The sequence below is a fragment of the Pleurodeles waltl genome, chromosome 6 (genome assembly GCF_031143425.1).
Source record: "Pleurodeles waltl isolate 20211129_DDA chromosome 6, aPleWal1.hap1.20221129, whole genome shotgun sequence".
Lineage (NCBI taxonomy): Eukaryota > Metazoa > Chordata > Amphibia > Caudata > Salamandridae > Pleurodeles > Pleurodeles waltl.
The window spans coordinates 1,177,393,656-1,177,415,709 of record NC_090445.1 but is presented as its reverse complement, the minus strand read 5'-3'; the positions used below and the strand labels follow the sequence as shown (position 1 = coordinate 1,177,415,709).

At 44.5% G+C, this 22,054-nt stretch overlaps 1 protein-coding gene across 4 annotated transcripts in view; it reads left to right on the top strand.

Moving 5' to 3' along the window:
• FAM149B1 (family with sequence similarity 149 member B1) overlaps positions 1-22,054 on the top strand; it is a 342,707-nt gene that overhangs the window by 188,248 nt on the left and 132,405 nt on the right. For all 4 annotated transcript variants that reach the window (XM_069240410.1, XM_069240411.1, XM_069240409.1 and 1 more), the window contains exon 9: positions 14,738-14,959. In XM_069240410.1, coding sequence (XP_069096511.1) covers positions 14,738-14,959 — 222 coding nt within the window. The remainder of the gene's footprint in view (positions 1-14,737; positions 14,960-22,054) is intronic.

The window sequence follows — 22,054 nt, the reverse complement described above, 5'->3', positions numbered from 1 at the left end:
TCGGTCTGTGCATTTCTCACAGTACACAGGTTAATAAATCAAGGTCCAATTTCTTAGTCTTTTACCTTCTAATTGAATATCAGGGACACAACTTTTTTCCAGAATTACTCAGTGATCCTGTAGTCCCAGATCATATGATGAACATTTGTCTGTGATGCAAAGCTTCGCGGAAAGTGGTCATCCAAGCTTGGTTTCATTTAACTATTTTTTTAAAAGTGAAACTGAGTAAATTTAAACCAAGTATTTTTAGTGACTTTCTTTGTGTACTCCAGAGGATTTATTCATGGCCTTTCTGTAAATCTTCATCCCACACTTTCCTCCCATCTGGGTATCATTGTATCTATATCAGAATAAAAGTGGGATACAAAGTTTTCTAAACAGTGGTCTTTGTGTGTTGACCGCTACCATACATAAGTAGTGTTACCAGGGCATTAGTCCTAATGCATTCACCATTTTCTTGTTCCTAACGTTGTTCTAGCCACTCACTGTAATGCATAGTGTGTAACAAAATGTCCCACACCTATTTTCCAGGCTTTCTTCGTAGTGCCATAAGAATGCAGTGTGCCTTCGGAGTATAGGTCACCAACTGTGAATGTTCCTGCCTCAGTCCATGGTTGTCTATCATGTGACTTTGTTAACTACACCTCAGAGGAATCTCTAGTGCATACCCTGCGTCATACCGAAGTGCCTAAGGAATAATTTCCAAGCTTTTTTGCTGTTTTGAGTTGTTGAAGTAAGCCTCAGCAAGGCCTACTAGTGCAAGGGGTTCACCCTTCTCTGCACAAAGTCCTCAGACCATATAGGAAGAAGTTGGCACAGAAACTGAAATAAAAGACAAAAGTTTATTAAACCTCATGAGGTGGTACTACAGTTCAAACAGCACCCGTCGGTAATGTTTGAAGTAGCACACTGAACTGAGAGAGCATGGTCCTTTTATACCCACTCAGGGGCTAAAAGGAGGTGGTACAATTATAGAAGCAAGACTTCTCTCGTAGGGGATTTCCATGTATAGTCATAAGCACTGAATAGTTCTGCGCGCCTGCGGGGACCCCGGAGCACTGATGTGAAGTATATTCTTAAGTGCAAATACCAGCCCTTTGAAAAAGGTCTGTCAAAAACCACTTAAGAATAACACTGTGCAGCCTATGTGAACAGCTACACAGACCAAATTGTTGAAAAGAAAAACAGCTGTAGTGTAAATTCACGTTCAAATACCTATTTATTCTAGAAATGTAATAAAAAATACATTCTCATACTTTATTTACACCTCTCATGAGAATAAAACAATGCAGGGCAGTGTAGCCCATAGGCTGCCATTATACAGAATGTAAATAGAGCTGTGCCTTTAAGAAAGTAAAGTCTTCCTGTATCCCATCATGCACAGCAAAAGGCAGTTGCCTCAGTTCTTTTTTCCGGCTCCTTTTGACAGGACCCTGAAGCATTGAGCTCTACCTCACAAAGCGTTTTTTTGACAGAAATTTAATTAAAATCTTTTGAATTTCAATTTCACTCGACGTTTTTAATATTGAGTGGACATTTCCTAACCTTTTCTGTCAAATTCTGACAGAAATTTAAGGTTTTTCTATTTAGAAATGCCTTCACTTTTTGACAAATGTCCTTCTTGTGGCAGAAAAAAGGCTAAAACAGATCCACACCGGGTCTGTATAATTTGCCTTCCATCCAGCCACAAACCTGATTCCTGTGACATCTGTAGAACTTTCACCAGAAGGACTCTTCGTGATAGGGAGAAAATTCGACTTCAGGCTAGAGAGGACAGGAGAAGAAGTGGTCAATCTGCCACAGAGCGAGGAGAAGGTCAGTCTTCTACCAGGGTTCACCCTGTTTCCTCTGCAACTTCTGCCAGACCTGCTCAGAAACGGCATAGGTCTCCGACGTCGAGGGCATCGACGTCGAGACCAGGAACGGCGCCAACATGCTCGCCGTCGAGAACCGGTCCACCGGCGAGAAACAAACATCGTTCGACGTCGGCAGCCGTATCGCCGTTGAGACGGCGTAGACGCTCACCGTTGGGAAGGTCTGGGTCACCGTTGACGCGACGAGGACGGTCGACGTCGAGAAGATCTGGGTCCGGGTCGACGCGACGACGATCGGCGTCGAGAGAGAGTGCTCGCCGTCGGAGACGGTCGCCGTCATCGCATTGTCGGCGAGGAAGGTCGTCGTCGAGAGGATCTCAGCGACGAGGGGAATCGACGTCAGGAGGCACCCGCCGTCACCGTACTCCGACGTCGAGGAGTGTGTCGACGTCGAGGCAGCAGTCAAAGAGACCTAGAAGGGTTTATACCACTTCAGAATCCTCGGCCTCACTCATCCTACTTTCAGCTTCGCCGCAGCTCTCTCCTCAACAGTCGCCGTTGCCGCAGACGCCAGTAACACCTACGGCTCCTCTTCCGGCTCCTCCTTCAGAGTCTGTTCCGAGGACTCCAGCGGAATCCAGAAGACATTCCAGACATTCCTCTAGACGTTCGTCTTCTTCTCGGCACCATCATCATGAGTCACTTCAGAGATCTCCACATTCACGTCACAGGCATTCTTCTTCGTCTACACAGGACTACTCTCCAACCCTGTCGGACTCACCGTCCCCGAGAGTGTCCCCCATAGATGACGTAAATACATTCCAAGAGGTCCTAGTGCACGGGGCGACCAAACTAAATATCCCGCTGGCGGTACCCGCCCCATGGACCTCAGTGATTTTTGAGACTTTACACCAGAGGGCATCTTCAAGACCTTTACTTCCACTGGTCCCGGGTCTTATTGAACCGGCAATGGATATTTTTCTGACACCGGCCACAACGAAATCTGCTCCTTCCAGACTTATTAAAAAGTATCGCCCACCGGAGCAAGATCCTCTATTTCTAAGGTCGGACCCAGTGCCGGACTCAGTGGTTATAGTAGCGGCAAAGAAGCTACACTCTACATCACCGTCTTCCTCCTCACCTCCGGACAAAGAGAGCAAAAAGATCGATGCTGCAGGTCTAAATGTATGCTCCACCGCAGCCATCACAATGAAAGCAGCCAGTGCCACTGCTTTATTAGGAAGATATGATCGGGCCCTTTGGGACTCTATGCTGCAGTTTGCGGAGCACCTACCCAAGGACAAAAGGGAAGATTTCTTAGAGGTCGTGGGTGAGGGAGCCATGGTTTCCAACCAGGTAATAAGCGCTGCTGCTGATTCTTCGGTGCTTTAGGCACATAACTACGCTCATGGAGTAGCGCTAAGATGACACGCATGGTTGCGATTGACATCTCTCAAACCAGAGGCACAGCAGAGAATTCAGAATTTACCATTCTCAGGCTCCACTTTGTTCGGCTCTCATGCCGATGACGAGATGTCAAGAATGAAGTCTGAGCTAGACACTTTAAAGGCGGTAGGCATCGAATGCCCAAAGGAACAGCGAAAAGTATTCCGTCCCTACCAGCGAAGGCTTTTCACCCACAGATATCAGACACCACACTGGATGTCCTCGCGTCCCCAGCAGCAACAGCAACATCAAAGGGCCTTCTCGACACAGCGAAAGTCGACAAGGGGTCGTTCCACACCGCAAACTCCGGCAACTCGCCAGGCTCCCGCGTCTAAGCCCTGAATCTTCGCTTCCCCCTCCTCTGTTATCCACTCCGGTAGGGGGAAGTATCTCAAATCATCTGGACGAGTGGCTACGCATCACATCAGACGCCTGGGTATTGAATATTGTGCGAAATGGTTACGCTCTCAGATTCACCAGTCCTCCTCCATCTGTTCCACCCAAATCAGTCAGCCACCACCTCGAAGCTCTTCAGTTAGAAGTCGCTATTCTATTACAAAAAAGAGCTATAGAACCCATCCCGATCAACCAACGCGGGAAAGGGATTTATTCGAGGTATTTTCTAGTGCCAAAGAAGGACAAACAAGAGTTTCGTCCCATTCTAGACCTAAGGACAGCAAACAAGTGGATTCGCAAAGAGAAATTCAGGATGCTATACTTGCACCAAATTTACCCACATCTTCGTCAGGGCGATTGGCTCTGCGCGATAGACCTTTGCGACGCTTATTTTCACATTCCGGTGAGCAAGAAACATCGAAAATTCCTAAGGTTCACCGTCGGCAAAAGTCATTACCAATTTGCGGTTCTACCCTTCTGCCTCAAATCAGCACCGAGAACTTTTTCCAAATGCATGGCGGTGGTAGCCGCCCATCTGAGGAAGCATCGAATATTTGTCTACCACTATCTAGACGATTGGCTCATAAAGGCCTCCAACTATCTAGAGGCCCAACAACATTTCAAATGGGCGCAACAGCTGCTACAGAATCTCGGTCTTCAAGTCAATCTTCTGAAGTCCACAGCAACGCCTGTTCAGAGGCTGCATTACTTAGGGGCCATTATAGATACCAATCAAGGAAAGGTGTTTCCTTCGGAGGAACGACGATTATCGATTCTCCAAAAGTGCAAACAACTAGAGAGAAATCCACAGACCACTGCAAGAGTAATAGCCGCTCTACTGGGCTCGATGGCGTCTTGTATCCACCTTGTTCCCAATGCTCGCCTCCATATGAGACCCTTACAGGAATGCCTGGAGGATCAATGGTGTCAACTGATGGACGATTGGGAGAGCAGAGTCTTTCTTTCTCCCCACGCCTTACAGTCCCTCAAGTGGTGGTGTTCACCCAACAATCTCTTGGTGGGGATTCCTTTCCAGCAGCAGCCTCCAGCTCAAACCATCGTAACAGACGCATCATTGCTCCGATGGGGAGCGCACATGGATCATCTTCGAATCCAAGGCAAGTGGTCACAGAGAGAGGTTCTCTATCATATCAACCTGCTGGAGCTTCACGCAGTCCATCTTGCGCTCAAGGCCTTCCTACCTTCTCTGAAAACGGAAATTCTCCTCCTCCAGACGGACAACGTGGCCACCATGTATTACATAAACAAACAAGGAGGCACCAGGTCCAGGATATTATCCAGAGAGGCTCGGACAATCTGGCATTGGCTTCTAGCCAGGAACCTGTCGATAGTGGCAACTCACCTGCCGGGCAGCCAGAATGTTCAAGCAGATGCTCTCAGCCGCGTAATGGACGAGAACCACGAATGGGTATTACACGACGACGTCGTTCGTTCCATTTTCGCACTATGGGGTACCCCCTCTATAGACCTATTTGCAACCCCAGAAAACAAAAAATGCCAAAGCTTCGCCTCCAGATATTACCATCCAGGGACACTGGGGAATGCCCTGTGGATAATCTGGTCAGGAGCATTTCTTTACGTCTTTCCACCGCTTCCCCTGATACCGGCAGTCCTCCAGAAGCTATCCACTGCCCAGTCCAAAATTATTCTAATTGCTCCAGAATGGCCACGCCAATGGTGGTTTCCAGACCTCCTTCACCGGTCACTCAAGCCACACATCAGACTGCCTCATCGTCCGGACCTGCTCACGAAGTTCAGAGGGCAGATATCTCATCCCAACCTCTCATCGCTGAGTTTGGCAGCATGGCTCCTGAGCTAGTGCAATATGGACATTTGAACCTACCTCAGGACTGTATGGAAATCCTAAGAGAAGCAAAGCGCCCTTCCACACGATCGGCTTATGCATGCAAGTGGAAAAGATTCTGTGTGTGGTGTTTAGACAACAACGTTGACCCGGTATCCTGTGGAGAGGAGACTATCCTGCCATACTTGCTAAGTTTGGCAAAATCGGGTTTACAATTGTCATCAATAAAAGTGCACTTGGCGGCTCTAACGGCATATAGAAAGAGCCCCTCTCAGACCTCCTTTTTTAGGATCCCAATTATCAAGGACTTCCTGGAGGGTTTAAAAAAGGTTTTTCCTCCCATTAGGAGGCCATCTCCTTCATGGGAACTGAATATTGTCCTATCACGTCTGATGCTACCTCCGTTCGAGCCAATACATAAAGCATCACTTTAACATCTCACGTGGAAAACTGCCTTTCTGGTTGCAATCACATCAGTGCGTAGGGTCAGTGAAATCCAGGCCCTTTGCGCCCAAGAACCCTACACGGTCTTTCATTCTGCGAAAGTAGTGATGAGGACTCATCCAAACTTTTTACCAAAAGTCGTTTCCGACTTTCATGTGAACCAAACCATTTCATTACCAATTTTCTTTCAAAATCCAACTACCCCTGCCGAGAGAACTCTGCATTCTCTGGATGTAAAGAGGGTTTTGAAATTTTACTTGGACAGGACAAAATGCTTACGTAAATCACAGCAGCTCTTTGTTAACTATGGCCCAGTTAGAACAGGGTTGGGCACGTCTAAACAATCATTATCCAGGTGGATTGTTTCATGTATACTGTTATGTTATCAGTTAGCGAACAAATCTCTTGGTGGCAGGCCAAAAGCCCATTCTACTAGAGAGAAGGCAGCTACTGCGTCCTTAATGAGAAATATCCTTTTGGCAGAAATATGCAAGGCAGCCACTTGGAAATCGGTCCATACCTTTACACAGCATTACTGCCTTGATACAGACGCTATGGCAGATGCGCAGGTTGGACAGGCCCTGCTTAAGAATTTATTTGCATGACTCATGTTTTTGTCAGTATTATTCTGTCTACTCCACCGCGGTTATGGGGATGGGCTTGCTAGTCTATTCAGTGCTTATAACTATATATGGAAATCCCCTACGAGAGAAGGAATGGTTTCTTACCTGTAACTCCAGTTCTCTCGTAGGGGTATTTCCATGATAGTCATAAGCAACCCTCCCCCCTACCCGGTAGTGTTGACATAGAAAAGGTTGCCATAATAGTATCGATGTTGGTACTCCAACAAATGTTTTTTTCCTTCATGTCAGGTTACAAGCCTTTTGCTGTGCATGATGGGATACAGGAAGACTTTACTTTCTTAAAGGCACAGCTCTATTTACATTCTGTATAATGGCAGCCTATGGGCTACACTGGCCTGCATTGTTTTATTCTCATGAGAAGTGTAAATAAAGTATGAGAATGTATTTTTTATTACATTTCTAGAATAAATAGGTATTTGAACGTGAATTTACACTACAGCTGTTTTTCTTTTCAACAATTTGGTCTGTGTAGCTGTTCACATAGGCTGCACAGTGTTATTCTTAAGTGGTTTTTGACAGACCTTTTTCAAAGGGCTGGTATTTGCACTTAAGAATATACTTCACATCAGTGCTCCGGGGTCCCCGCAGGCGCGCTGAACTATTCAGTGCTTATGACTATCATGGAAATACCCCTACGAGAGAACTGGAGTTACAGGTAAGAAACCATTCCTTCTATACATATAAGGTCATGTGGAAATGCACAGTCGACAGGTAGGACGGGCTAACAGTTTTCAAGGACTAACAGCTAAAGACCTTACTGGGCATGTGCGAAAGTGGGAGATGCTAAATATAACTTGTCACTAGACAGATTTTCAAGAGTAGTTAACAGGAAGGTAGGACAGAGCACATGGCAGCATGTGGCAGAGAAAATGGCTGCCATGAAAACAAAATGGTTTCCGCGAAATGTTCACAATTGTTGCTAAATACAAGATGTCTTCTGCTAGTGCTTAATCGCTGCTAAACTACAACAGACGACCCTTTCAGCATTAGCTGAAGACATTCGTCTTTCTGGGATAATCTAAATATTCATCTTGTATATTTATGCTCATCATTTCAGCTATTTCCTTATCTAACATATGTTGTGCTATCATTTCTGTAATATTTCTTTTGGTAGGCATACAAGCAGTAATACACATGGAGCAGAACATGGACCACACTGAATACAGATACAGCATGTGAAAAATATTGCAATCATTACACACACACCTGACCACCCAACAGGTAGTTGGTAATATCCACAGTTACCACAAACAAAATATGTATTATGTGAAGCTGTAAAACTATTATTATTTACCCCCTCAATAGTTAAAATCAAGGTACAATCGCTTATCCCCACTGGAATTCGCCCAATGCTACGTATAAATAAATCTGCTTTAGTTTTTGTAACAGAAATCACAAATTGTTCTTTCTTGTCAGAGTCTCTTATAGTTGTGAAGACATATGGTATTGAAACATTGTACGGTTGATACTCTTCCCATTCCCATTTAGTTCCTTTGGCTTGGGGATACCCATCTTTGTCTTGGTAGCATACTTTATTAAGGCGAGAAAAAAAAGTCCGCCCTCTGTACGTTTTCTAGATGCAAACAAAAGCATGTACCAAGCTTGACAAGAACCATTGTGTGAAAAAGGAAGAGGAATGAAAGGTGTTCCTCCTTTCTTTTGATGCACAGGTATCATTCCACATACCCAACAGTTAGTAGTATTTGTAGTATTATGAGTTTGATGCAACATCTGAATGAAAGTATTATTGAAGTACGATTGACGGTGCTTCTGCTCCTGATTGGGAAGCGTAAAGTAATAGTGATCCTCTGGTACTGGAGTAGTGGCAACAAAAAACTCACGAGCAGGAGACTTCTTTTCAACAAACCAGGTTATTATTGCTATAACCACCAAAACAACAACAAACCCCATAGTACTAATGATCAGTTTGTTATTCATTTTAGCAACAGTGATAATCGACCCTTTCAGAAATTAATTAAAAACAATAGTTGGAGCTCTTATCCCTGGGCATCCGCTGATTTCTTCACCACGGGCCAAGGCGGGTGTCACTACCCTAATGCATGGCTGATTCCCCCCCCCTTGCCACATTGGCTCTCCGTTTCACTAACCCAGGGCAGTAGCTCAACCAGTTTTCTCCAGCACTACGGGGTCTTTCTTCGGTCTCAAATTATATTGCGACACTCCAGAAGTCGTATGTTCCGGGAAGACCTCCGCAGATTCGTCAGGTGATATAGCACGGCCTTTCTCCGTAGTCAAAATCTCTCGATGATCGGTCAGCACAGCAGGTTCCACCAAGGTAGGTTTCACTCTGTTGCAGTGAGTACTATGGACCCAATTCTTTCGGTTCGTCACTCAAACTGCTGTCCTTGTCGCAAGGAGCACCTGCTCTGTGCCTCACCACCTTGGTTCCAAGCTGCTTGATCTTTCAAAGGACTTAATCATCACCTGGTCACCAGGTCGGAGTTCATGGCCTTCACCTGTAGATCTGTCAGGAAGTGCTTCTCGAACCTGTTGATGAATAGAAACCAAATTGTCGGTTAACTGTGCCAAATAATCATTCATCAGGACACAAGATACATCATATACAGAATTTGGCTTAGGAACTCCCCAAATGTTCATTGTCCTTCCAAGCAGTATTTCTTAGGGAGTAAGGCCAATTCGAGAGTATGGCACTGACCTAATAGACAATAATGCTAACGGTAATGCATCCGGCCAAGTTAAGGATGTGGAAGCCTGTATCTTCGCTAACTTCAGCTTCAAAGTAGCATTATACCTTTCCACCAACCCTGCTGATTGTGGGTGGAAAACCGCATGGATTTTCTGTTTGATCCCTAATCCTTTCAGGACACACTTAATAACTTCCCCAACAAAATGGGGGTCCGTTATCATTCCATAAAAGTCTGCAAACACCAAACCTAGGGAAATTATTTTTCAAAAGCACCTTCGCTGTGGTAATGGCAGTATTATCCTTTGTGGGGTACGCCTCTATCCATTTACTGAAGGCACTTACCACCACCAAGACATACTTTAAATTGTTGCAGCGTTCAAGCTGAATATAATCCATTTGTAGAACTTCAAAAGGTGCAGTTGGTGTAGCACACCCTCTCGCAGGAGTTTGTGTACCTTTTCCATGATTGTATTGTAAACATATCAAACAAAACTGTACTACTCTCTTAGCTGTACTGGAAATTTCTGGATGCTCCCAAACTTGCGTAAGCAACTTCGTTATTGTTGAAGCTCCAACATGTGCCAGCCCATGTGCCATCTGAACCATAGGTTGTACAAAAGCTATAGGCAATTTCCATTTATCCATCTGCTTATTGCGCCAACAGCCCTCATCATCCAATTCTCCTTCTTCAGACAATTGCTCATGTTCTTTCACAGAAGTAGATTTCGTCTTGTCTAGCATTATGCCAACGTTCAGCTTGTGACTTCACTACATACATAGAAGTAGTACTTCGCTGCATCGCAGTCTCACGTGCTACGCGGTCCGCAAGGGCATTACCTTGCCCTATCTTATCGGTCACTTTCTTGTTTGTACTCCATTTCACAATAGCTATTTTCTTTGGATATGTCAATGCAGTCAAGAGGTTATGCACTAATTCTCCGTGCATTATCTGCATCCCATGGGATGTGAGAAATCCTCTCTCCTTCCAAAGCAAACCAAAATCATGAGCCACTCCAAAAGCATAGCGGCTGTCTGTATAAATGTTCACACATAAGTCAGTACTAAGCTCACATGCTCGTGTCAAAGCTATTAGTTCAGCTGCTTGAGCTGACTTCTGTGGTATGCGAGCTGTCTCCACTACCGTGTGTATTCTGCTGATTGCATATGCAGCTGAGGTCGTACCGTCTGGCAACTTCAAACAAGAGCCATCAACCCACAATTCCCCGTCTACATCTGGAAGGGGTGTATCTTGTAAATCAATACGACCCTTTGTCTGTTCTTCGGTAAGGAATATCCGTTCATGTGTTTCTTGTGACTGAGGCTGAGTCACCAGATATGGCAACAAAGTGGCTGGATTTAGTGTTGCACATCTCTTTAGTGTACTGTGAGGAGCCAGCAATGTCAATTCATATCCTGTCAGGCGAGCGCTAGTTAAATGTTGTGTCTTTGTTTGATTTAAAAGAGCATCAACCGCATAGGGTATTAACACCAACAGCTTATGTGACAAAACTATCCTTTCACTCTGACGTATTGACACAGCTGTTGCCGCAACTGAACGAAAACACCCAGGCAACGCTCAAGCGACAGGATCAAGTACTGCTGAAAAATATGCACAGGGACGCTGCTTATCGCCATGTGCCTGCACTAAAACTGACAATGCACATCCATCTTTCTCATGTACGTAAAGTGCAAAAGGCCTCATGTAATCTGGAGTACCTAACACTGGTGCTGAACAAAGGGCTTGTCGTAGCTGCCGGAAAGCAGTCTCACATTCATCTGTCCATGGGAGGGGCATTGGAGTATCTTTAGTCAAAAGTGCTAGCAAAGGACTAACAGCTGCAGACCTTACTGGGCATGTGCGAAAGTGGGAGATGCTAAATATAACTTGTCACTAGACAGATTTTCAAGAGTAGTTAACAGGAAGGTAGGACAGAGCACATGGCGAGCATGTGGCAGAGAAAATGGCTGCCATGAATACAAAATGGTTTCCGCGAAATGTTCACAATAGTTGCTAAATACAAGATGTCTTCTGCTAATGCTTAATCTAATCGCTGCTAAACTACAACAGAGTGACCTTGGTGATGCTTGGTAAGTAGGACATCTCCTAGTATTTCTTCATAAAAAGTGATGTTCTGTAGGGAGACTCTAATTTTGTCTTGTTGTGGATCTAAAGTATTGGAAAATCATCTTATGGGCCTTTGTAATTGAGGAGCCAAGTAGTAGACTTCAGAGTTTAGTGCTCTTAGACTCTCTCCCTTTATTGACATACAACTTTATCTCAAGCAAATCATCTTCTTGCCTTACTCAGTATTTATTCAATTAATAAGGAATTCAGCTAAGAAATTTATTGGGAAGCAAAATAGTTATAGAAGTCTTGGTAAGAGCTCATTTTTTTTTTGTTGCAATTGCTACACATCCCATTAGGGGTAATGGAAGGCCACAACAGCATGGAAAGGACGGGCATTTTACTGGTAGGAATGATGTGGTCGTACCATTGTACTCAGCAGAATCCATACTAAACCCTTGATTGAGCGTATGATCATTACCTCCTGGTCAAGTTTATCAATTTGCACCTTTGTAATTTGTAGTGGTAAGTGTTGTGCTGTAAAATAAACACTCCTCCAGAGCTGTGGGTGGATCCAGAATAGAAAATGCTGGTATATCCGTTTCTCTTAGTAGACCTGCAATTTGGTGCGTTCCATGAAATAATGCTAGGTCCGGGGAAAGCCTTTTTATATATAGGGATACTATTCCCAATATGATTTTATTATTTAAGTCATTGACATTTAGCAGGGTATGCCATTAGTAATTGTCAAGCTATAGATAGAATGTGGATAATTTAGTATGTGTGTAAAATGTCTGCAATACAACATTGGTATCCAAAACAACAGTACCATCGCCATTTAGTCCCTTACCCCATACTTGAACCCCAGAAGCATCTGTTGCCCATAACTGTGAAAACAGATAATCCTCAGGAAAACTGGAAGGGTGAGCAAGTATGGCCTATTGGTTACACTGCCTCTCTGTTTCCTTTACACCTTAGTTTAAGATGAAAAGCAGAAAGAAATGTGTATGTCCGGCCCCTTAGATTACATAACTATATTCAGACTCAAGGTACATTACTGTCAGAGATTTGAATTAGATCAACTAATATTAGGAGGCCGGTGACCCTCACTTTGAGCTGGACTAACAGTTTGGTACTGTCTACGTTGCATCCTGCGTTTGTCCTGTGGTCCTCCTGGCCTTAGGGAGTCAGGGTGGCAGGATAAGCCGGTGTGTTCTACTTGTTTTGCTTGGTATCCCCTTTTCTCCACTCAATCCCAGGCTGCTTTAGGGACCCAGATATTTGAGCTTTGCCTTGAAAGGTGACTCTCTGTTTGGTGGGAAACAGAAGAGAATACTCCAGCTGTAACGTCTTTGTTTTCTGTTTCATGGCATTGAAGGATCAGCTTCAATTTTGTATCAGCCAGATATATTCCAGAAACAATGTAATCTCATTGAATTCAAAATTGACCTCTCAGACCTACTGCACTGCTTTGAGAATCACATTTTTGTCAAAATAATTAAGGAGGCAAAGTATGGTTGGGTGAGAATAGACGGAGAAAGGCAGTCGAGACAACAGTGCTTAATCCGCCTTTTCTATAAAAAAATTAACTTGAGGCATATTCTTGGTATCAGTCCAGGATTGGAATAAGCTTGTGAACAATTTGATAGGATTCCAATCCTCTTTGCTCTCCGTTACTTCCACCAGTGTAATGTCAGTTACACATGCTCAGTCCTTTAGATCTTCCACTCTTTCCGCTACAAATTTGGTTGTCTTCTTAAGCTTCGCCCCTCTGGCTTCCATTGCCTGGAATGAGTCTTCAGCCGTTGGTGTGCCCTTGAACCTCCATAGCACAGCGAGCAGTGCTGCATCGATCTTGGTGGATCAGGGAGACATCCAGACAGACCTCATCAATCCGGTTTTCAAGATTGGAGTAAGAATCTCTAATAACTTTTAAAATATTGTCCTTAGTCGCTTCCTTGTGGTCCACTTTTCTGTATAACTCGACTTCTAGGGACTCTGGTTGTACATCATGATTGTCTTGGTGTATTTGTCAATCTTCTGTATTTTTGAGGTGGATCCTTTGTTGTAACCTTGGTTAAAGCTTACCCAGCAGCAGGGCAGACCAGATCCCTGCACAGGTAGGAGAAGTGTTCCTTAGCTGAGGTTCAACAATAGGTTTGATTGCAGATCTGCCCTCAACCTGCTCAAGGTCTAACCATACGTCTAAGCAGGTCTGAGTCTCAATCTCTGGTTGTTATTGAGTGTACTGGATGCCATCAGCTCCCCCCTGCCTGCAAACATGAAGCACCTGTGCAGCAGGACTGAGATGGTTTCTAATTTGTTAGAAACTGGCCCATGTTCTCTGCCAGTCAGTCTATTATTTTGAGGGTGCTGTCTTCAGATACTCCAGCTTGTGCCTACTGCTTTCTCTTACTGCTGATGGGTTTAGGGACCGTAGCCTCAATCGTCTCAGTGGTGCCACCCAGAAACAGGGTACTGTCACCCTCCTAGGAGCTCCCCAGCACACGTGTGGACTTGGGCTTTCTGTTGAGTCAAAGTCCATCAGCTTGTCCATGAGCCGCCCCAGCACAGGCACCAGATGCTGATTGTGGGGGCACTCTTTGATGTCTCCCAGGGCCTCCTTAGGCCTCAGTCACCATGAGATCAGCTGAAGGGAGCATGCTGAGCCACTCCAAACCTCTCTGTGAGAAACATCCCCATTATTCACAGTTATCTAAATGTAATTCTATAGGTTATGTATAGGTTCCATTGGAAGCCATTAGTATGAATAACTAGATCTAAATCTGTGTATTCACTGTATCACTTCACAAAAGTGGAAACAAATGTTCTACCCCATGGGTGTGATGTAACTAGGTGAACCACGTCCTTCTACTTTACTCTGGTGACTTCCTCAGGTAGGTCTTTGTATACTGAGCAAGGTGGCAAAATGGTGGCTGCCCTTCTTCTGCCTCTTCCCCAAAGACCTGAAGAAAGCAAGAGAACACAGATGGTCGCTGCCTGCACCACTCATGTCCGATGCAAAGTGATTCTCTGTAGACCAGCAATCACAGGGAGAACATACTGCCTTAACTAGCAGTTCTCACAAAGCCATTGTCAGCATGGTGCTGGATTTCCGCTGTCACTATGAAAGTGGAGAGCTCAGCATTGGACAGGGAGGTAGAGGAATGAAACACGCTGGTGGGAGTCGGTGGCGCGAGGCAAGGCCTCTTTGTTTATTTTTTTTTGTGGTGGTGAGGTAAACCGGTGGTGGTTGGGGTTTAGCAGTGACCAGATTTATTTTTAGAAGGGGAGGCCATGTTATCTAACCATGCTATGTGTGTTTAGCTCTTTTTGTTTATTTGATGTCACTCAGAACCCCTTGGTGACAGATGGTGCTGTATTATCATATGGAGAATGACTAAAGTTATTGGTTTCTTAATTCCTTTTTTTCAGTGATTTGGATGAGAATCCACAGCTGAGACCTACCTCTGGTGCTATGATCTCCAGCAGACCTTGGCTGGGCCACCCTCAGGAACACAGTACCTCTTCTTTAACTCATTCATCACAAACTAATAGAAGACGCAACCCACCACGTATTTTACATCCAATTAACAGTAATTCTTCCTCCCGATCTGGAACACCAAGGATGGACGATGTTGTCCGAGGAACACATCTGTAAGTTGCTTATCTTTGATTCTATTTGTCGTCATTTATACCCACAAGGGATTACTATGTAAAACCCAAATGTTTTCAATAGAGGAACAGAATATTTTGATTCAGTGTCAAAAGATACTGTGGGGCTTCTCACCGTACGGTGTAACAAAGGACATTTTGAAGTCATTATTATTATTCTTTCTCTGTTGTTTCCAGTGTCCATGGCGCAGAAAAATAATTAGAAATGTTGGGAATTATCTGGGTATGTTTGCTGCATCATGTCATTTGTAAGATAGGCTCAACCCGAATGTAAATTGTACGTAAGCTCACATTTTATATTTGGTGAAAAATTCATATATGGTGTACATCAGCGGTTCCCAACCTGGGGTCAGTGACACATTCCTAGGGGTTCTGCAGACCTGGGCCCAAAGGAAGGCACTTCTCCAGCTTGGGACTCTGGCAGAAAAGTGCATGTTTTTGTATTTATTACGTCCTTTGTGCAGCAGTTTTAATATCACTACAAAGTACTTTATTCATCCAGCATCGTTTGGGCAAAAATAAAAGCATCAAGATTACTCTGGTGATGAACGTACCTGCTGGAGAGAGATGGGAGTTTTGTCTAGCGACAATTTTAACTCATATAAGGTAGCGCAGATGGTCAATATGCCTCCTGCAACTAACGTGTATTATGCATACTGCTTTTGTTACAAGGATTCTACTGAGCAGTTCATAAGTTACAATCGTAATCTAACACAGTGAGCTATAAACTGCTATCAAAGAGCTACATGCAAACTGCATGGCACAAATTAGAAATTTTGGTTTTTTCCCCTAGTCTTTCATTTCCCTTATGCTGCTAAAAAGGGTTTGCTTGCAGAGAAATGCATTCTTAAGTCAACACTAGCAACTGTGTTTTGTTCTGAATCCTAAGATTGTGCTTCTTTAAACCAAGCACTCTTAGAAAATGCCTACCAGTGCAGATGACATGTGAATCCTACACCTTGTAGTCCCCTGTAAAGTTCTTCAGCACCCTACATTGTTATAAGAGGTGCTGAAACACAAAAGAAATACATGTGACAGTGAGGCTAAGGAGAGATGAAAGGCCCTTATGGTTTTACTTCCTTTCCCTACTACGTATTTGTAGGAGGCTGGCCTGGCTTATAGTGGGTACCTTGTGGTACTTACACCCTGTGCCAGGTCCAGTTATCCCTTATTAGTAGAATTGAGGTGTTTCTAGCAGCTTAGGCTGATAGAGGTAGCTATGGCAAAGCAGCTTAGGCTGAACTAGGAGACATGCTAAGCTCCTACTATACAACTTATATCATATAGCACAATATCATAAGAAAACACAATACTCAGAGTTACCAAAAATAAAGGTACTTTATTTTAGTGACAATATGCCAAAAGTATCTCTGAGAATACCCTCACTTAGGAGGTAAGTAATATACACAAGTTATATGTACACAAACCCAAAACAGGTAAGTAACAGTAAGAAAAGTAGTGCAAACAATGTAGAATCACAATAGGATGCAATAGGTAAACATAGGTCTAGGAGCAACACAAACCATATACTCCAAAAGTGGAATGCGAATCACAAATGGACCCCAGACATATGGGAGATTGTAGAGGGTCGCTGAGACTGTGAGAAAACAGTAAGGGTGTCCAAATTACCCACCCCAAGACCCTAGAAAGTAGGAGTAAAGTTACCCTACTACCCCAGAAAGACACAATAGTCGTGATAGGGGGATTCTGCAAGAAACACAAGCACCAGCAAAACACTGAAGACGGATTCCTGGACCTGAGGACCTGAAAAGGAAGGGGACCAAGTCCAAGAGTCGCAATAGTGTCCAGGGGGGCAGGAGCCCAGGAAACCCCGGATGAAGGTGCAAAAGGGCTGCCTCCGGATGGAAGAAGCCGAAGATTCTGCAACAACGAAAAGGGCTAGGAACCTCTCCTTTGGATGGAAGATGTCCCACGGCGTGCTGGATGTTGCAGAAGTGTTTCCACGCAGAAATACCGCAAACAAGCCTTGCTAGCTGCAAGGGTCGCGGTAGAGGTTTTTGGGTGCTGCTGGGGACCAGGAAGGACCAGGATGTCGCCCCTTAGAGGATGAGACAGAGGGTGCGCTCAGCAACTCTGAGAGCCCCCGCAGAAGCAGGAAGCACCCGCAGAAGTACCGGAGCAGGCACTTGGAAGTTCTGTGAACTCAGAGTCACAGAAGGAGGGTCCCACGACGTCGGAGTCCAACTCAGCGGGTTGAGCACTGCAGGACGGAGTGCTGTGGACACAGGCTAGGCTGTGCACAAAGGAATCCTTGGAGAAGTGCACAGAAGCCGGAGCAGCTGCAACTCACGCAGTACACAGGTTTGCTGTCTGGCGTGAGGAGGCAAGTACTTACCTCCACCAAATTTGTACAGAAGGGCCACTGGACTGTGGGAGACACTTGGACCCAGCTCCTGTGTTCCAGGAACCACGCTCATCAGGATGAGAGGGGACCCAGAGGACCGGTGATGCAGTCTTTTGGTGCTTGCGTTAGCAGGGGGAAGATTCCATCGACCCACAGGAGATTTCTTCTTGGCTTCCTTGGCTTCCTGGGACTGGGCTGCCCTGACCCCAGGAGGGCAGAAACCTGTCTGGGGGGTTGGCAGTAGCAGCAGCTGCAGTGGAGACCCCGGAAAGGCAGTTTGGCAGTAGCCGGGTTCTGCGCTAGAGACCCGGGGGATCATGGAATTGTCCCCCCAATACCAGGATGGTATTGGGGGACAATTCCATGATCTTAGACATGTTACATGGCCATGTTCGGAGTTACCATTGTGACGCTACACATAGGTAGTGACCTATGTGCAGTGCACGCGTGTAATGGTGTCCCCGCACTCACAAAGTTCGGGGAATTTGCCCTGAACAATGTGGGGGCACCTTGGCTAGTGCCAGGGTGCCCACACACTAAGTAACTTGCCACCTAACCTTGACCAAGTGAGGGTTAGACATATAGGTGACTTATAAGTTACTTATGTGCAGTGAAAAATGTCTGTGAAATAACGTGGACGTTATTTCACTCAGGCTGCAGTGGCAGTCCTGTGTAAGAATTGTCTGAGCTCCCTATGGGTGGCAAAAGAAATGCTGCAGCCTATAGGGATCTCCTGGAACCCTATACCCTGGGTACCTAGGTACCATATACAAGGGATTTATAAGGGTTTTCCAGTGTGCCAATGGGAATTGGTAAAATTTGTCACTATCGTGCAGTGACAATTTTAAAAGCAGATAGAGCATAAACACTGAGGTTCTGGTTAGCAGAGCCTCAGTGATACAGTTAGGCACCACACAGGGAACACACATAGGCCACAAACTTATGAGCACTTGGGTCTTGGCTAGCAGGATCCCAGTGACACATATCACACACACTGACAACATAGGGTTTTTACTATGAGCACTGGGCCCTGGCTAGCAGGATCCCAGTGAGTCAGTAAAAACACCCTGACATATACTCACAAACAGGCCAAAAGTGGGTGTGCCAAGGCTAGAAAGAGGCTACCTTCCTACAGTATTTATGTGAAAAAGTTAACTCCGATCTTATGTAACTTAAAAATAAAACCAGAAAATGTTTGGGAAATGCAGAATCTGACCTGAGGATTCAGCTTTCCTAAATAAAACCAAACATTTAAAACATAGTCGCCGAGATGCAGCGTCAACCTTCCTATTATACTTTTTCGATTTTTGCATATTTTTTCAATATACAATAAATATATCTTTAGTAATTCCAGAATTTGTTAGGTGTGTGCTTGTTTGTGTATTTTTTGAGAATTACTGTTTTAATGTTTGAAATTTAAATCATACAAATCACTTGAGGGTCCTCGGTTTCCAGTAATGATTCAGTGGGGGTCCTCAGAAGTCAAAAGGTTGGGAACCACTGTTGTAGATCTATTACATTTGCAATTCTACTTTGGGAGGTTTTTATGTTTTCAGTGTGTATATAAAAATACACCACTGAGGCTCTGAAATAATGTGGTAAAAATAAAAACGAATAACTATGGGCCCCCGGAGTATATTGTTCAGAGCAGGTTAGCGTGTCAAAATGCTCCTCGAGCAGTCTTCTTTTTACCATTTCAATCTTGTAACGGGAGCTTTCTACGGCTGCCTGCTCCCATTATCCCTCCACTGTGCTCTTTAAACTCTTTCTGATAAACTTGATTTATTTGTTTTTACCCCTCTCCATTGCTGCAGCACTGAGACTGACTTGGTGAAAGCGAGCCAAGCTGGGTTGCCATGGCGCTGAAGAGAAGCTTTTTCTCCAGTCAGACACTGGTGACGTGAATTCACTAGTTTGCTAAAAATCCTTCTGCTTTTACATGCGAGCAGTAACAGCTTTTAAGTACCTTAACCTCTTTATGGGCTCACCTGTTGTTCGAGTCCAGTTACTTAGGCTAATTAACAGATGAATATTTGAAGAATGTTCAATGTTGGAGCGCTCAGTTTAAGACTATGTAGTAGGTCAGAACCAGAAATGCTCCATCATTCAGATCTTTGGCTTATAGGTTCCTTCTGTTTAATTTAGAACAATGTGCCCAAAGAGTGTGTATTGTTTACAACCCTTCTGCCTTGGCCTCTTCCAGTTGTTATAGGCTCTTTTCTGCATTATAAGCCCTTGCTTGCACCCCATGCCTATGCTTCAGGGAGAGGGTAACAACAGTTGATACAGTGCTACATTAATGCTATATTTAAAGCCCGCATACAATGATGAGATCGGGTCAGAAAATCATAACACTTGAAAAGATGTCACTTACTATTGTTGTATGACTATCTTACGTTCTTGCTGAGACTTTACGCAGGCAAAGCCAGTGGACGTGGATATATCCCTGTCTTTGCTTAGGTTAGGATGTGGGTGCTATCAGTATTATTACCACACAGTGGCAGGTGTTGGTGGTACTTGCTCTTTCCCTTGTTATGCTGCCTAATCTATGGGTTGGACCCGTAACTACTGAGTATGCAGTTAGCATCTTCTGCTATCAAAGTTTTTCAAAATTGTGAAAAGACTTGCATTGTATAGATTATCAAACTAAAGAAAGAAGCGTTGTTGCAAAGAACGGAGGTCTATAGGGAGGAGAGGAGGACCTAGAATAGAGATGTTTAACAAAAAAAATTAGCAGGTAGCAAGTACCTTGTGAGATAACTTGCAATTAATCCACCCAGATAGGCCATGACTGGGTTTGGTAGGTGAAATGCTAGTGAAAAGGAAAGCAGAGTTAAGAGAGGGAAATTCAGAACTGAAGGTGAAGTAAAATTAAAACACTGCACAAAGATAAAAGTAAGCAATGACAATGCCAGTCAGTCTGGCTTTTTGTAGATTGATGTGAAGGTGATTGATTGAAGCATTTTTACTGGCTCTATCTTAACAATTGTCAACAAACACTGCCATTGATCAATACAATTGTGAAACTGCGCTGAACAAGTTTGACAATGTTTTGTGATAATTTATTCGCACATATTTACGCACGTTACTGCGTTTGCTTCAGGTGGTGTTAAACTATGTTATGTCTGCAAAGGTATGTTCTTGCTATATCTAGTCTTGGTGGCAATGCATACTCCAATATTGAATCCTGTGTAAGTAGACTTCCTGAAAGAGGTAATTGAGGTTGACAGGGGTGTTAATAGTGATTACACCATAAAACCTAAAAAGACTTGAAAGTTAAGGTACTATCCTATCCTTATTTCCTACTGCTGCTTCAGGCTTATGCTTACTAGGCCACCAGGTTCTTAGTGCATCCTTCTATCTCTACATATTTAAATGATTCTTTGGGTTATTATTAATTCTAGTTTCTTGCTTTACTTATATCCTACAGACTGTGGCAGCAGTTCATCAGGTGGTAGAGATCATAAATACTTGGGCCTTAAAGCTGTTTAAAATGTGATAGGGAGTGGGTATTTGTTGGTCCTCGTCCTCTCTGCCACCCCCACGTTTTGTGCCTTTGCCCTCCACCTTTTTGCTGAATTAGGTTTTGCTGGTGTTAGGGCTCTCTTCACTTTACCACTGCTAACCAGTGCTAAAGTGCTTGTGCTCTCTCCTCTTAACATGGTTGAATTGGTATAAACTCAATTGGCATATCTAATTTGCTTGTAAGTCCCTATCAAAGTGGTAGTATGTGTACCCGGGTTGATTAAATGTTAGTAGTGGGCCTGCAGCACTGATTGTACCACCCACTTAAGTAGTCCTTCAAACATGTCTAAGGTCTACCTTTGCAGCCTTTGTGTGCAGTTTTTGCCATTTCGACCTGGCCCTTTAAACCTTTTACCAGTTCCAAACCTTCCTTTTTAGGTGTCGCCTGCACAGCGATTGCTCTGTGCTTGTGAAATCTATTGTCTTTAATATAAATCTTAAAAGGGGCTTAAACCCTGCTCTTGCTTTTCATTGGTTTGTGTACTTGCCACGTTCTTTTCCTCCATTTCTATTGGGTGTACCATACTATTTCCTGTTGTTACTCTGTGTGTTTCTCTTATCAGTCACCCATTGTTCAAATACTAAATACTGTGTTCATCCGCTTTGGGGTGGGACTTCTTTCTTATGAGCAAGCTTGTCAGCACCCCTGCTTGTGCAGTTAGCATGGGGGAAGTGCTTCATCTGGGATTTGAATTTGCCTTAAAGAGAAGGTGTGGTGAGCGCTTTATCCCTTTGCTTTCTTATCCCATCTAGCGCGTGTTGGACGCTGTTGTCTGACCGGGCCGTCCACCTGCCTGACACTGTGCTTTCCTGGGGTGTCTGAAGCATGACTTGGAGCTCGGCTCCTTCAGTGAGGGATGCCGTAACATGCACTGCCTGCATTCCCTGCTTGCCAGATTGCCCCCTTTGTTGTGTGCCAGCTCAAATTGAGGCCAGCGACCCTGTGGGCCATGGTGATGCCCCAGCGGCAGGGGAAGATTGTAGGGTGCAGCCCTCGCGCTGCCATGGTGATCCGAGGCTTCCCTGAGATTTGGGACCCAGTCATCTGTAGCAACCAGGAACCAGCACTGGGCCGGCGCAACCGCCCCACTCCCTTGAGCAGAATTACAGGGGCGCACCGGCATTCCCACCTTAGCTGTGTCCAGAAGATGCACCTTGGGGGCTGCATTATCTGGTGCTAGGCACCG